The sequence below is a fragment of the Cherax quadricarinatus genome, chromosome 72 (genome assembly GCF_038502225.1).
Source record: "Cherax quadricarinatus isolate ZL_2023a chromosome 72, ASM3850222v1, whole genome shotgun sequence".
Lineage (NCBI taxonomy): Eukaryota > Metazoa > Arthropoda > Malacostraca > Decapoda > Parastacidae > Cherax > Cherax quadricarinatus.
This window is the reverse complement of record NC_091363.1, coordinates 20,780,777-20,797,558: the sequence shown is the minus strand read 5'-3', so window position 1 is coordinate 20,797,558 and position 16,782 is coordinate 20,780,777. Positions and strand designations below refer to the sequence as shown.

Sequence of the window (16,782 nt, the reverse complement as noted above, 5' to 3'; positions counted from 1 at the left end):
AGCGAGAAAAGCCTCCAACTGAATGCCATGTTAGTCACAATAAGACCCCCCAGAGGAAATGGTGGGCATTAAAATCGCCAAGTAACAGAAGTGGTGGCGGTAAGGATGAAACCAGGCAAAATCTGGGATAGATAATGCCCGAGAAGGAGAGAGATGTAAAGAACATGTTGTAAACCGCTTATTCAAGTTGATACGGGCTGCAGTGTAATGCAGTGAGGTATGAACAAATAGTTGACGGTACAGAATATCATTCCATAGAAGAAGAGCACTTTCATTAAAGGTCCCATCCGAAAAAGCATCCAAAGAATACAATAAATTATAGCTTGTGATGGGTTGGAAAACAGCTGAGTGTAATTTTGGTTCTTGTAAGCAAACACCAACAGGGGAAAACCGGGAAAGCAACATCTGAAGCTTACTCCGATTACCAGTGAGGCCGCGGATGTTCCACTGTAAATATGCCATGATTGGCAATGAGGAAAATACCAGGAATCCGCAGGCAAGGGCACCTACAGACTAGAGGGGTTAGAAAAGTCTACGTGCAGTGGCATCGGAAAACGTTCAATCAGCGAAGGAATGGAGCATTACGAAGAATGGAGTTGTGGAGACGGAGGAGAGGGAAAAGAAGGAACAGGAGATGGATCAGTGTCCATTGAAGTTTTAGTCTCTGCAATATATTCTGAAATAGCTTCAAATATTTCTGAATTCAAATATGTAGTATGGGAGACAATATTGGAGATAGAAGGAGGAGGGTGAGTAAAGATTGGGATAGTGATGGACTGTACTAAAGTAGGGGGGGATGAAAGCATGTTGGGAACTGGAGAAGAAGTGTGGGAGGGGACAGATGAGGCAGAAACCTGGAAGGCGGCAGAAGAGGGAGAAACTTGGAAAACTTGGGAGGGGACAGGGTAGAAAGGTACAGAACTAGGAGGAGGATGAACCTCCACACTTGTAATAGAGCCAGTGAGAGGGAAAGAACCAGGTACAGAGTCGGGAAAGGTAAAATGTGGAGGGGGAAGAAGGGAAGGAGGGGGCAAAGATTTGAGCAAAGGGGATTTTTTGGACTTCTGAGAAGTAGAGGGGCGATTAGTAGAAGATGTCGTACAAGGTCTCGTCTATACCGGGGCTTGTGAGGGAGAACTCAAAGACGTCAGAACAGACTGAGGTGTTGAAGTAGGGATGTCTGAGCCCAGGACAGCAAAAGAATTAGATACAGGAGTGACTATGGGAAGGGTAGCTACAGAGGAGGCTGAAGATGGGACCCCAGAAGTGGGGGGGATGTTCAGAAACACGAGAACAGGAAACACAGGGTAGTCTCCCTTGGAGGCAGAGATGAGAAATGGCCATAGCATAAGGGAGACCTTCTGCCTCTTTGAAGAAATGGATTTCACGCTCATTCAAGTAGACCTGGCAACGGCGAGAGTACGAAGGGTGAGCCTCATGACAATTAAGGCAAGAGGGAGGGTGACTACAAGACGTATTAGAATGGTCATCGACACCACAGACTGGGCATTCGGCCATGGATCTGCAATATTTCGCTAGGTGACCAAATTGCCGGCAATTTCTACACTGTTGCGGTGTAGGGATCACCTTTCAAACTTGTAACCTATGTCCTGCTACATAAACAGAGGATGGGAGTTCACGACTGTTGAAAGTTAATCGAGCCACATTGCAAGGGTAGTGTCTCCACCCGCGGGCAGGAAGGACGTAAGTGTCTACCTTGAGGATTGGGAGATCTTTGAGTTCCAGCTATTTGAGAATGTCATTGCCACATGTCTGGAAATTCTGTTAGACCACTGTATGGAGCAGAATGACAGTACCACTACAGGTATTGAGGGAATGATGTTTTTCGATAGTGACAGGAATAGTATCGATATGTGAAAGAAGAGAAAGATCATGAGCTTGGGTAGCATTCTGGACAGTGACGATGCACATACAGCTCTTAAGAGCATGAAAGGAAATATCTCTACCAACATGGCATAGGAGCGCTTTGCCAATACTATGGTCAGAATGATAGGCAATAGAGGAAGTTGGTCTTAAAGAATTTAGTCAATTGTGCATTCTGAAACTGAGCTTGGAAAGGGAGCGCAGGACATGTTGATCTTTTCCGAGTAGAACGAGAAGGCGGCGAAGTATTATCATCATCAGGCAATTGTCGTTGGCATTTACGAGTGGGACCAGAGTTGGTCCGACATGGGATGGGTCGGTGATTCGAAAATTGCTGCACCGTAGAGGGAGAAGCCGGAAGCATAGTCAAAGAAGAGTGGAGGTCAGACAAATCGAAAGAGTCAGTCGAAACCCCGGTACCTGAAGCAGGTGATGAAAAGGCACCAGCAAGAGGTACAGGGGTATCAGGAGTGGCTGAAGAGTGGTCAAAAAATGAGGTGTGGTATAAAGGAGTTGCCCAGGGGTAGCAGGTTCACGGACTAGGGCTTCCATGGTTAGGTTACTTCTTTCTGTTTTTAAGAAAAAAAAAGAAAGAAAAGAAAAAGAAAAAAAAAGAATAAAATAAGGGGGCACTAGGGAAAAATAGTTCCTAGGACGAATGAAAGGGCCAGAAATCCGCCTCCGTGCAAATAGCGCAGATACAGCATGGAACCCATGCTATACCCTACCCTTCATGCCAGTAAACTAGCAATCTGGGATAGCAACCTCACATCTGCCGAGCTACCTCAGTGGACAAAAGAGAGGGTGGCCGGATATCCGCCACAAAGCATACCTCCTTTGGCCACCACCCCCGGAATCCGAAAGGCATCCTCCAGATATACACCCTTCACCCGAAAGACACCCAAAGCCGCCCCCTGGGAGACCGGAGAGGGATTGTGACATCCCCAGGCAATCCAGATTCTACGGCAAACTACACCACCGCCAAGAATCTCAATGGAATGGGATGGACCCTGGTACCCTTTCCCCTACCTAGGAACTAGCGTGCCTGTGGGAAAAATCCCAAAGGCCAAAAAGAGGAAGGGCAAAAGGGAGGGGTGGGGAGGAGGAGGAGGAAAGGAAAAGGGGAGGATGGGATAGGGAAGGGGGGATTGGGGGGTAATTAGGTTCAGTCTGAGGAAGGAGACCAACAGGTCTAATTCCTCAGACCAAGAGTATCTTCACCACGACAAGGAGCCCCCCTTGAAGAGGCCTGCCCGACAGAGCTGTGAGACCCTTGCACGTTCAGCACTTCTTTTTGATTATAATAATATCACCTGACATGTTACTGATGTATACTCATACTGCATGGGCAGCTGCTTCACAGCCTTGTTGAATACCAAAAGCGAGTTACGTTGGTTTCAACATTGCAGCAACCTCTTAACTCTCTATTCTCACTCTGAAGGGTGTTGCTAACTGCACTGAGCCTGATACCTCCATCCTTTTTCTGGAGGGCACATAGTGATGCACCAAAAAGTGGCCATAATGGCCTGGACACATTGGAAAATTTGGCAAGTTCAGACAGCATCCTCTATGAAATATCCCCTAGTGCTGGATTGAGCATTTATTTTAAATGTTGTGGCCTTAAACCAATGAAACCCCCTGCTGAGCCCTGTGGAAATGGCATGACAGCTTTATACACAAAAAGCATCCTGTAGGGCTAAATGTTCTTCACCTGCTGCACTGTCAGGGAGGTCAATGTTGGTACTGGGAGCTCTGGGTGGATGTTTGTCCTTCAGAGCTTGTGTTGTAATGACGTCCTTAGGGGCAATGGTATCCTTACCGGTTATAAGCCTCACTGCTCCAGCAGCATTTCCCCCTTCTATATTTTTGTTAATTTGGGCTCTAATTTTGGAGACAGATGTTCTGTTGTTAACATTTCCCCAACAGGTGTTTGTCTCCCTAAAGGGAAGATGGATGAGGTTGCCATCTCAGGAATGCATTTAATGCCCTAATAAAAGATGTTGCCAGGGACTTGTCCCTCCCAGGTGGGACAGCCAAACAGGCATTGCCAGAGAGCAGTAGACTGTGCTAGGATCCATTGATTTCAGGGGCATCATTGACTTTTTTCAGGTCAGTGAATTTACTAGCAGCTTGAGGGTGTGCTGCATTGGAGAAGTGTGTCAGCATCCTGGTAGATGTTAATTTGATTGCAGATTTTAGGTTCTCTGTAGAGGTGAAGTCAGGGTGGCTGTCAGTTCTGTCTGCTGGGAGGGGCTGTTAGTTCTTCCCAGTAGAAGCCTTCCAAGAACCTGGGCACTCATTGCATGCACAGATGTTGAGACTTGTGGGATTGAGTACACATTTCTGGTTGCACACCTGGATGATGCCTTGTGGATGAGGTCCACAATGTTGGCTATGCCCTTGGGAACTCTGCACACCCCCTTCAAGGCATGTGAAATTGCTGACCTGGAGAATGTACAGAAAACTTTCATGGCACACATAACTACGATAAAGCACCTAAATTACTGGGAACGGTTGAAATCCCTTGATCTATATTCCCTGGAACACAGACAAGAAAGATGCACTGGAAAATCCTAGAGGGATTAGTACCTAACCAACACACAAAAATCACTCCCTATGAAAGCAAAAGATTTGGCACAAGATACAACATTCCCCACTGAAAAGTAGGGATGCCATGAGTACACTAAGAGACAACACAATAATTGTCTTGGGCCCAAGACTGTTCAACTGGCTCCCAGCATACTTCAGGGGGATTACCAATAGACCCCTGGCTGTCTTCAAGAAGGCGCTGGACAGACACCTGAAGTCAGTACCTAATCAGCCCTGCTGCAGTTTGTATGTCAGTTTATGTGCTGCCAGAATTAACAGCCTGTTTGATCAGACCCTGATCCACCATGAGGCCTGGTCTCCTACTGGGCTGCAGGGGTGTTGACCCCTGAAACCCTCTCCAGGTAAACCTTGTGACATTGCTGGCATCGTGGGCATGGGGGAACACCAATTGGGAAAACATGGGTGAAGGGAGGCATATGTTACTTATGCGTGCATACACACACACACACATACATACACGTTAGGAAGTATTTCTTCAGTCATAGAGTAGTTAGGAAGTGGAATAGTCTGGCAAGCGATATAGTCTACTTGGAGTCTACCTGGAGGGCATTCCGGGGATCAACGCCCCCGCGGCCCAGTCCACAACCAGGCCTCCTGGTGGATCAGGGCCTGATCAATGAGACTGTTACTGCTGGCCACACACAATCCAATGTATGAACCACAGCCCGGCTGATCCGGCACCGTCTTTAGGTATCTGTCCAGCTCCCTCTTGAAGACAACCAGGGGTCTTCCTGTAATGCCCCTTATTGCTGGTGGGAGGCTGTTGAACAGTCTTGGGCCCTGGACACTTATTGTGTTTTCTCTTAGTGTACCAGTGACGCCCCTACTTTTCACTGGGGGTATGTTGAATTGCCGGCCAAGTCTTTTGTTTACGTATGGAGCGATTGCTGTGTGCATATTAGGGACTAGTCCATCCAGAATCTTCCAGGTGTAGATTATGATATACCTCTCTCGCCTGCACTCTAGTGAGTACAAGTCAAGTGCCTCCAGGTGCTCCCAGTAGTTAAGGTGTTTGATGGAACTTATACGTGCAGTAAAGATTCTCTGTACATTCTCTAGCTCTGCAATTTCACCTGCCTTGAATGGGGATGTTAATTTGCAGCAGTATTCCAGCCTAGAAAGAATAAGTGATTTAAAAAGGATCATCATTGGCTTAGCATCTCTTGTCTTGAATGTTCTCATTATCCATCCTATCAGTTTCCTAGCAGATGTGATAGTGGCATTGTTGTGGTCCTTGAAGGTGAGGTCTTCGGACATTACCACACCCAAATCCTTCACATTACTTTTCCACTCTATTGTGTGATTGGAGTTTCTAGTATGCTCAGTTCCAGTTATTATTTCCTCCAGTTTTCCATAACAGAGTATTTGGAATTTGTCTTCATTGAACATCATATTGTTCTCTGTTGCCCATTGGAAAACTTGGTTTATATCTTCTTGGAGCTTTGCCGTGTCCTCAATGGATGTCACTCTCATGCAGATCCTAGTATCGTCTGCAAAAGATGATACAGTGCTGTGGTTTACATCTCTATGTCAGATATGAGAATAAGAAACAAGATAGGTGCGAATACTGTGCCTTGTGGGACAGAGCTCTTCACTATGGCAGCATCCGATTTAACTCTGTTTACCACTATTCTTTGTGTGCGATTGGTTAGAAAGTTGAAGATCCATCTCCCTACTTTGCCGGTTATCCCTTTAGCATGCATTTTGTGTGCTATTACACCATGGTCGCACTTGTCAAAGGCTTTTGCAAAGTATACTACATCCGCATTCTGTTTGTTTTCCAGTGCATCTAGGACCATATCATAGTGGTCAAACAGTTGAAAAAGGCAGGAGCGACCTGCTCTGAAACCATGTTGCCCTGGGTTGTGCAATTTTTGGGGTCCAGGTGGTTTGCTATCCTGCTTCTTAGAATTCTTTCAAAGAATTTTATGATGTGGGACGTTAAAGCTATTGGTCTATAGTTCTTAGCTACTGCTTTGCTGCCACCTTTATGGAGTGGGGCTATATCTGTTGTTTTTAGTGACTGTGGAATCTCGCCTGTGTCAAAGCTCCTTCTCCATAGCATACTTAACCCTTTGACTGTCGCAGGCCCCTTTCTGAAACTGTCATTCTATGTCGATAAATTTTTGAAAAAAAAAAAAAAAAAAAAATCTTATGAAATGATAGAGAATCTTTTCCCGATGGTAATGACACCAAAAGTTTGAAATTTGGTCGAAAACTCAGGGAATTACGTTCCCGCAAAGTTAGCAGTCTCAGCGACATATGGACATCTGCGTATCGGCAATTTCGCCGAATTTGAGCCCTGTTTTCAGCCAATTCCATTGTTCTAGTTGACCGAACTCATAGCTATTTCTTTAGAACTCCATTTTATCTATTAGCTGAGTGCAAGAAACCGCCTATTTACCAATTTGAACTACCCAATAAAGTGGTCAGAAATTGGCAATTTGGCCAATTTCACGCAAATTAAAAAAGATGCCAACTTCAAAATAGGGTTCAGAATAAACAATGTAGACATTCTTGGCACTAAAATAACATATCCTCTGTTCATTAGTCACATCTGTAGGCCCCTCTTATATTATTATTGCTTTCTATTTTGATTTTTTATTCATACAGAAAAATACAAAATTTACTGTTATGCAGACTACTGCATTATTGTAAAAATGGTATAAATAACATAAGTGCACTAGTGAAAGAATATCAGACTCCCCAGTTGACGAGTATTAGACGTGTGGTGTGATTTGTTTACTCCTGAACATTGGTAAAAATCGAACATTTCTGTTACTTTGAGCTCAGTTTCAAGGTCGTTTTCATCGTCAAAGTAATGAAAATCATCTCTATTTCTGTAATATGCTTTCCATTTTATCACCTAAGACCATGAAAACGCGAATACAGCAATAAATACTATACGAAAATACACCTCAAAGTTGGCTTTTTAATCCAAAAAAAAGGTCAGTTTTTTTTTCTCATTACGCACTGTGTGCTGTAGGATTTTTTTATGTGGTGCACACTGACCCATTCTCTCACATATGGGCCTACCAGCTTTCTCCTGCTGCTACATTATTTGCTACATTCTTCCATTTTGTGTGTCTTGGACTGAAGTCACCAAGCAGCAAGATGCTTGGGGATGGGGCTGGAAAGTTATCCAGACAGGAGTCAATTTTTGAGGCAGGAACTATATCTAGTTTTAAGATGAGGTGTGATCAAGGTCATGGAGCAGGGAGAGGGAAGACCTAGTAGCGATCAGGGAAGAGGCGGGGCCAGGAGCTGAGTCTCGACCCCTGCAACCACAACTGAGTACATAAATCCTGTCACACAGGCTCTGCTTGGGGAAAAGAACGGCAAGGAAATAAGGTGGTTCTATGCTGGAGTTCTCATCAGTGACCGATGGGTTCTGTCTGCTCTCCACTGTGTTCTCGCCACGTAAGTAGAATTTTTTGTTTTATGAAAGTAAATACAGTAAGAATTTAATTCATTCAGTCTTAAAACAGACTAGTGTTCTAATTATATTATTAATAGCTAGCACAAGGCCCAAGACGATATTGGCATATAATTAGTTATTCGGTTTGTTAATTTTAAGTAGCTATGTATAGTAAGGGTAATTTTTTTCTATTTGTGTTAGGTTCCAATTTCATAAAAATCTTTGAAAGGGTTCCAAGAGGCAAGATCGCCACCCATCTAGATACCCATCAGTTACACAACCCAGGACAACATGGGTTTAGAGCAGGTCGCTCATGGCTGTGCCATCAACTGGACCACTATGACAAGGATTTTGATGCTTTAGAGAACAAACAAAATGAAGATGTAGTATACATAGACTTTGCAAAAGCCTTGGACAAGTGTGACCATGGTGTAATACCACATAAAATGCGAGATAAAGGAATAACAGGAAAAGTTGGTAGATGGATCTGTAAATGCCTAACAAACTGAACACAGAGTGTAATAGTAAACAGAGTATAGTTTGAGGTGACTACAGTGAAAAACTTTGTTCCACAAGGCACAGTACTCGCCCCCCCTCCTGTTGCTCATCCTCAAATCTGACACAGACAGAGATGTAAACCACAGCACTGTGTTTTCTTTTGCGGATGACACCTGAATTTCCATGACAGTGTCCTCCACTGAAGACAATGCAAGACTCCAAGTGGATATCAACCAAATCATTAAACGTGAAGAGAAATTTCAATTACTCAGACATGGATAACTTGAAGAAATTTTCATCGGAGTATAAAACAAAATCCAACCACAGAATAGAGTGAAAAACTATTGCGAATGACCTGGGCGTGATAATGGCAGATTTCATTTTCAAAGATCAAAATAATGTATCTGCTAGAAAAAATGATAGGATGGATAATGAGAACCTTCAGAACTAGGGATACCAAGCCCATGATGATTCTCTTCAAATCGCTTCTACTCTTTAGGATGGAATATTGCTGTACACTAACGGCAGGCAATATTTCTGACCTGGTGAATGTACAGAGACCCTTCACAGCACACACAAGTATGATAAAGCATCTAAATTACTGGGATGGATGAAGTACATTGATTTGTATTAAATTACTGGGAATGACTGAAATCGCTTGACTTGTATTCCCTGGAATGAAGATGTGAAAGATACACGATAATATACACTTTGAAAAATCCTAGACGGATTATCAAATTTGCACATGAAAATCACTCCTTACAAAAACAAAAGACCCAGAAGGAGATGCAGCATCCCCTCCAATGAAAAGCAGTAAGTTTATTCAGGTATACACAAATACAGTTACACAGATCATACATAGCATCATATGTGTACAGAACCTGGGATAACCCAAAAAAGTCAGACAGAGTGACTTATTTCCATTGGGGCCCTTTTGTCACCTTATCAGTAATATTACATTAATATATAAAATCAAATGTGGTAGATAAGAAATATATAAAAATGACATATAAAAGATGATGAAGATAGAATGAGTAGACCACAAGAATTATGATATAAAAACATATGAAAAATATTAAATTATAATAGATTTCACTCTCAAAAATTAATTATCAATCTTTTGGAATACAATGATAAATAGAAGACAATGAATATCTATCAGAAAGTAATAAGCATTCTAAGGAATCCATTTATTGCCCCAATAACAGATGTTGCTAAGTGCTTGTCCCTCCTTGGTGGGACAACCAGACAGCCATTGCAAAGAGCAGTAGGCTGTGCCAGAATCTGCTGTTGCAGGGACACCATTGTCCCTCCCCAAGAGGTCAGCGAATTTGCTAGCAGCCCGAGAGAGAGCTGCTTTGGAGTTGTGTCAGCCTCCTGGTGAACATTAATTTGTAATTTGAATGCAGATCCCAGGTCCTCTGTGGAGGTGAAGTCATGGTAGCTGTTAGCTCTGTCTGCTGGGAGGGGTGGTTGGTTGTTCCCACTTGTGGCTCTCTGGGAGCCTAGACATCCAGTGTGTGCACAGATATAGAGATTTGAGGGACTGAGTGCACACTTCCTGTGGCACACCTGACAGTTGCCTCGCGGTCGAATTCAGGGGCACTGGCTCTGTAGTGGAAGTTCCTGGGAACTAGGCACATCTTGTGACATCATGGGCATTTGGCTCCAGCATGTTGGCCTGATGGGGCTTGAGGCTGGGAGAGGAAAAGTACCCTCTACATTTGGGGTGTTGCTGGGAGTTGGGTAGATGAGGCAAGGGAGTTGAATGGTGGAGGGGTAGGTAGTTTGGTGGGGAAAGCCCAGGGTGAGGGATTATGAGAAGAGGGGAAGGGTCACTGTACACTACACACAGGGTAAGCCCAAGGAGTGGCGTGAGGGGGCACTTCTCTAGACACGGATTGTGAACTATTGTTCACACTGTCCTGCTGACCATAAACACAACATTTATTTGTTTCCCATGCACATCATAAAAGTTGTGGGTATGTGACTGCTTAGAACCAGTGTGTTCCCATTACTAATTTTACAAATTGTTATATTCTTAAATATTCTGAACTACCTCACTATTGTAAATCCATTTAATCATTTGTAATTTGTAATACGTATAGAGTAAGGATTATTATGTCTGCCTGAAATGCCTAGGCATGCTAGTGGCCTTCTTTGCAATTATTGTTTTAGAACATGTAAATCACCCATTGTAATCTTTACAGAGAAATAAACATCTGAATTTGAATCTTCACCTACACACCCTGCAGGGGCGCCATGAGTATACTATGAGACAACACAATAAGTGTCTGAGGCCTAAGACTGTTTAACTGCCTCCCAGCATACATAGACCCTTGGCTGTCTTCAAGGTGTGGGACAGGCACTTAAAGTCAGTACCTGACCAGCAGGGCTGTGGTTCGTATGTCGGTTTGCATGTGACCAGTAGTAACAGCCTGATTGATCAGGCCCTGATCCACTGCAAGGTCTGGTCACAGTCTGGGCTACAGGGGCCTTGACTCCCAAAATTGCTGTCCAAGTATTGTACAAGCAAATAATTACAAAAGAAAAATGAGTTTCACCTTACGCCTGCTACCTTTCTATTTTAATTAATATGATTTTGCGCTAATGTTAACTTAGTAACCAAAACTAACCTTACTAAAAGAAACAGTTTATAAAAGATTAATTTATATATCCTTTCTAAGACTTTACTTATTGTTAAATTTTCATTTTGTAATTTGGGAAATGAGAGTGACAATTTTTCAGAACCCACATGACTTACATAACCTAGACAGTGAGGGGCAGATTTAACTGTCTTAAGACATGAAAAAGTTAATTATTTTTTTGTACACCTGGAGATACCTGAATAGGGTTTCCGTGGTCCACGCCCTCCTGGCCTGGTCTTAGACCTGGCCTTGTGGGCTCCTGGAGTTTACCTGGAGTTTACCTGAAGAGAATTCCGGGGGTCAACGCCCCCGCGGCCCGGTCTGTGACCAGGCCTCCTGGTGGATCAGAGCCTGATCAACCAGGCTGTTGCTGCTGGCTACACGCAAACCAACGTACGAGCCACAGCCCGGCTGATCAGGAACTGACGTTAGGTGCTTGTCCAGTGCCAGCTTGAAGACTGCCAGGGGTCTGTTGGTAATCCCCCTTATGTGTGCTGGGAGGTAGTTGAACAGTCTCGGGCCCCTTACACTTATTGTATGGTCTCTTAACGTGCTAGTGACACCCCTGCTTTTCATTGGGGGGATGATGCATCGTCTGCCAAGTCTTTTGCTTTCGTAGTGAGTGATTTTCGTGTGCAAGTTCGGTACTAGTCCCTCTAGGATTTTCCAGGTGTATATAATCATGTATCTCTCCCTCCTGCGTTCCAGGGAATACAGGTTTAGGAACCTCAAGTGCTCCCAGTAATTGAGGTGTTTTATCTCCGTTATGCGCGCCGTGAAAGTTCTCTGTACATTTTCTAGGTCGGCAATTTCACCTGCCTTGAAAGGTGCTGTTAGTGTGCAGCAATATTCCAGCCTAGATAGAACAAGTGACCTGAAGAGTGTCATCATGGGCTTGGCCTCCCTAGTTTTGAAGGTTCTCATTATCCATCCTGTCATTTTTCTAGCAGATGCGATTGATACAATGTTATGGTCCTTGAAGGTGAGATCCTCCGACATGATCACTCCCAGGTCTTTGACGTTGGTGTTTCGCTCTATTTTGTGGCCAGAATTTGTTTTGTACTCTGATGAAGATTTAATTTCCTCATGTTTACCATATCTGAGTAATTGAAATTTCTCATCGTTGAACTTCATATTGTTTTCTGCAGCCCACTGAAAGATTTGGTTGATGTCCGCCTGGAGCTTTGCAGTGTCTGCAATGGAAGACACTGTCATGCTGACACTGTCATGCTGTGGGGAAACCTTCACATTGCTTCCTATGATGATGACTCAGTAACACATCGTGAACCATTGTATCACTGACCCACATCAGGAGACATTTTCTATTACTCTTCACGAGTGAAATACCACCCGAACAACAATGATGTTATGGAACACTATACAGTAAGATGTAATATATTAATAAAATTTACTGAGTAGAATACCTCATTATAGCACACCTCATGTGGTTCGTCTGGGTGAACATGACTACAATGACGACAACGATGGTGCTGCTCATGAGGACTTCAGTATAGTTGATATCATCCCACATCCTGAGTACTTCCACCCTCAGGCATACCATGACGTGGTGCTCCTCAAACTGGACCACAAGGTTAAGTTGAAGGTTAGTGGTGCCTTTACCATACTCAATTTGCTTTAATCAACTACTTGGCCCTATTCATTTCACTGAAGATTACTTTCTACATGAGCAAATTACCAGCACAAGGGTGACCTAGTAAAGCTCAATGGCAGGACATATAACAATAATAACAAAAATAAAATTTATTTCTTTTAATAACTTGTTAATTATACACCATTTTTCAGCCTTTTATCAACCCAGTGTGTCTGCCGTGGGGAAGAGAGAGCAGTCACAGTCTGGTTGGTCAGAATGTCACCCTAACTGGCTGGGGCGACACACAGTTTGGTCAGTGATATGACAGTTCAGTACGTGTAAAAATAAATATATGAAGTTTAAAAGTCACAGTAGAGGACCTAGAATCATTTCACTCCACAATCTGTGAGGTCGCTCTGCACCATCCTGTGTAACTCTTAATCCTTAAACTGTCCAAACGTAGATCTACGCTTGCGTGCGTAGCACTCCGAACATAGATCTACCTTTTTTTTTACATAAGAAACAATGTAAAATCAAATGCAGATCTATGTTCAGAGCGCTACGCATGTGAACGTAGATCTACATTTGGACAGTTTAAGGGCTAAGCAGTAAGTTGACAATGGTCTAAGAGACCAAACGAATTGGATCAATTTTTTTATATATATAAAGAGGGAAATTATTTCCCAGTAAAAGTAGGCCTTAGACAAGGATGTGTGATGTCGCTGTGGTTGTTTAATATATTTAAAGATGGGGTTGTAAGAGAAGTAAATGCGAGGGTCTTGGCAAGAGGCGTGGAGTTAAAAGATAAAGAATCACACATAAAGTGGGAGTTGTCACAGTTGCTCTTTGCTGATGACACTGTGCTCTTGGGAGATTCTGAAGAGAAGTTGCAGAGATTGGTGGATGAATTTGGTAGGGTGTGCAAAGAAGAAAATTAAAAGTGAATATAGGAAAGAGTAAGGTTATGAGGATAACAAAAAGATTAGGTGATGAAAGATTGGATATCAGATTGGAGGGAGAGAGTATGGAGGAGGTGAATGTATTCAGATATTTGGGAGTGAACGTGTCAGTGGATGGGTCTATGAAAGATGAGGTGAATCATAGAATTGATGAGGGGAAAAGGGTGAGCAGTGCACTTAGGAGTCTGTGAAGACAAAGAACTTCGTCCTTGGAGGCAAAGAGGGGAATGTATGAGAGTATAGTTTTACCAACGCTCTTATTTGGGTGTGAAGCATGGGTGATGAATGTTGCAGTGAGGAGAAGGCTGGAGGCAGTGGAGATGTCATGTCTGAGGGCAATGTGTGGTGTGAATATAATGCAGAGAATTTGTAGTTTGGAAGTTAGGAGGAGGTGCGGGATTACCAAAACTGTTGTCCAGTGGGCTGAAGAAGGGTTGTTGAGGTGGTTCGGACATGTAGAGAGAATGGAGCTAAGCAGAGTGACTTCAAGAGTGTATCAGTCTGTAGTGGAAGGAAGGCGGGGTAGGGGTCGGCCTAGGAAAGGTTGGAGGGAGGGGGTAAAGGAGGTTTTGTGTGCGAGGGGCTTGGACTTCCAGCAGGCATGCGTGAGCGTGTTTGATAGGAGTGAATGGAGACAAATGGTTTTTAATACTTGACGTGCTGTTGGAGTGTGAGCAAAGTAACATTCATGAAGGGGTTCAGGGAAACCGGCAGGCCGGACTTGAGTCCTGGAGATGGGAAGTACAGTGCCTACACTCTGAAGGAGGGGTGTTAATGTTGCAGTTTAAAAACTGTAGTGTACAGCACCCTTCTGGCACCCTGCCTTGGTGGGAATCGGCCAGTGTGATAATAAAATAAATAAAATAAAAAAATAAATTTTGGATAAAAGGTTGAGGGGTAGGCTTCAGAATGTACATGTTTATAGAGGGGCAATGGATATATCAGATCATTATTTAGTTGTAGCTACAGTTAGAGTGAGAGGGAGATGGGACAAAAGGAAAATGGCAACAAGTAAGAGAGAGGTAAAAGTGTATAAATTTAGGGAGGAGGAAGTTAGGGTGAGATGTAAGCAACTTTTGACAGAAAGGTGGACTATTGCAAGTATGAGTAGTGGGGGGTTGAAGAGGGTTGGGATAATTTTAAAAATGCAGTACAGTGGACCCCCGCATAACGATATTAATCCGTTCCTGAGAGCTCATTTTTATGCGAAATTATTGTTATACGAATGAATTTTCCCCATAAGAAATAATGGAAATCAAATTAATCCGTGCAAGACACCCAAAAGTATGAAATTTTTTTTTTACCACATGAAATATACATTTTCCTACACACAAAGAGAAGGATACATGCACAATAGTAGAGTAGTACATGCACAGTATATATTGTGCATGTGCTACTCTACTAAATAAGAATAAATGACACTTACCTTTATTGAAGATGCAGCAATGACTGATGAGACACTGTGTCCTGGGAGTGCCTTTTCCTCCTGAGTACCGTAGGTCCTGTTTGGCATTTTCTTCCAGAACAGGCCTTATCACACTGTGTATGCCACTACGATTCTTAAATCTCTCAAACCAACCTTTGCTGGAGTTTACCTGGAGAGAGTTCCGGGGGTCAACGCCCCCGCGACCTGGTCTGTGACCAGGCCTCCTGGTGGATCAGCCCCTGATCAACCAGGCTGTTGCTGCTGGCTGCACGCAAACCAACGTACGAGCCACAGCCCGGCTGATCAGGAACTGACTTTAGGTGCTTGTCCAGTGCCAGCTTGAAGACTGCCAGGGGTCTGTTGGTAATCCCCCTTATGTGTGCTGGGAGGCAGTTGAACAGTCTCGGGCCCCTGACACTTATTGTATGGTCTCTTAACGTGCTAGTGACACCCCTGCTTTTCACTGGGGGGATGGTGCATCGTCTGCCAAGTCTTTTGCTTTTGTAGCGAGTGATTTTCGTGTGCAAGTTCGGTACTAGTCCCTCTAAGATTTTCCAGGTGTATATAATCATGTATCTCTCCCTCCTGCGTTCCAGGGAATACAGGTTTAGGAACCTCAAGCGCTCCCAATAATTGAGGTGTTTTATCTCCGTTATGTGTGCCGTGAAAGTTCTCTGTACATTTTCTAGGTCGGCAATTTCACCTGCCTTGAAAGGTGCTGTTAGTGTGCAGCAATATTCCAGCCTAGATAGAACAAGTGACCTGAAGAGTGTCATCATGGGCTTGGCCTCCCTAGTTTTGAAGGTTCTCATTATCCATCCTGTCATTTTTCTAGCAGATGCGATTGATACAATGTTATGGTCCTTGAAGGTGAGATCCTCCAACATGATCACTCCCAGGTCTTTGACATTGGTCTTTTGCTCTATTTTGTGGCCAGAATTTGTTTTGTACTCTGATGAAGATTTAATTTCCTCATGTTTACCATATCTGAGTAATTGAAATTTCTCATCGTTGAACTTCATATTGTTTTCTGCAGCCCACTGAAAGATTTGGTTGATGTCCGCCTGGAGCTTTGCAGTGTCTGCAATGGAAGACACTGTCATGCAGATTCGGGTGTCATCTGCAAAGGAAGACACGGTGCTGTGGCTGACAGCCTTGTCTATGTCGGATATGAGGATGAGGAACAAGATGGGAGTGAGTACTGTGCCTTGTGGAACAGAGCTTTTCACCGTAGCTGCCTCGGACTTTACTCTGTTGACGACTACTCTCTGTGTTCTGTTAGTGAGGAAATTATAGATCCATCGACCGACTTTTCCTGTTATTCCTTTAGCACGCATTTTGTGCGCTATTACACCATGGTCACACTTGTCAAAGGCTTTTGCAAAGTCTGTATATATTACATCTGCATTCTTTTTGTCTTCTAGTGCATTTAGGACCTTGTCGTAGTGATCCAATAGTTGAGACAGACAGGAGCGACCTGTTCTAAACCCATGTTGCCCTGGGTTGTGTAACTGATGGGTTTCTAGATGGGTGGTGATCTTGCTTCTTAGGACCCTTTCAAAGATTTTTATGATATGGGATGTTAGTGCTATTGGTCTGTAGTTCTTTGCTGTTGCTTTACTGCCCCCTTTGTGGAGTGGGGCTATGTCTGTTGTTTTTAGTAACTGTGGGACGACCCCCCGTGTCCATGCTCCCTCTCCATAGGATGGAAAAGGCTTGTGATAGGGGCTTCTTGCAGTTCTTGAAGA

General features: G+C 43.7%; 1 protein-coding gene across 1 annotated transcript in view; it reads left to right on the top strand.

Annotated features, from left to right (window-relative positions):
* The window catches only part of LOC128701378 (venom protease-like), a 229,374-nt gene that overhangs the window by 184,687 nt on the left and 27,905 nt on the right, over positions 1–16,782 (top strand). Inside the window, exons 5-7 of the mRNA XM_070100470.1 lie at positions 7,811–7,914; positions 12,493–12,661; positions 12,862–12,961. Coding sequence (XP_069956571.1) covers positions 7,811–7,914; positions 12,493–12,661; positions 12,862–12,961 — 373 coding nt within the window. The remainder of the gene's footprint in view (positions 1–7,810; positions 7,915–12,492; positions 12,662–12,861; positions 12,962–16,782) is intronic.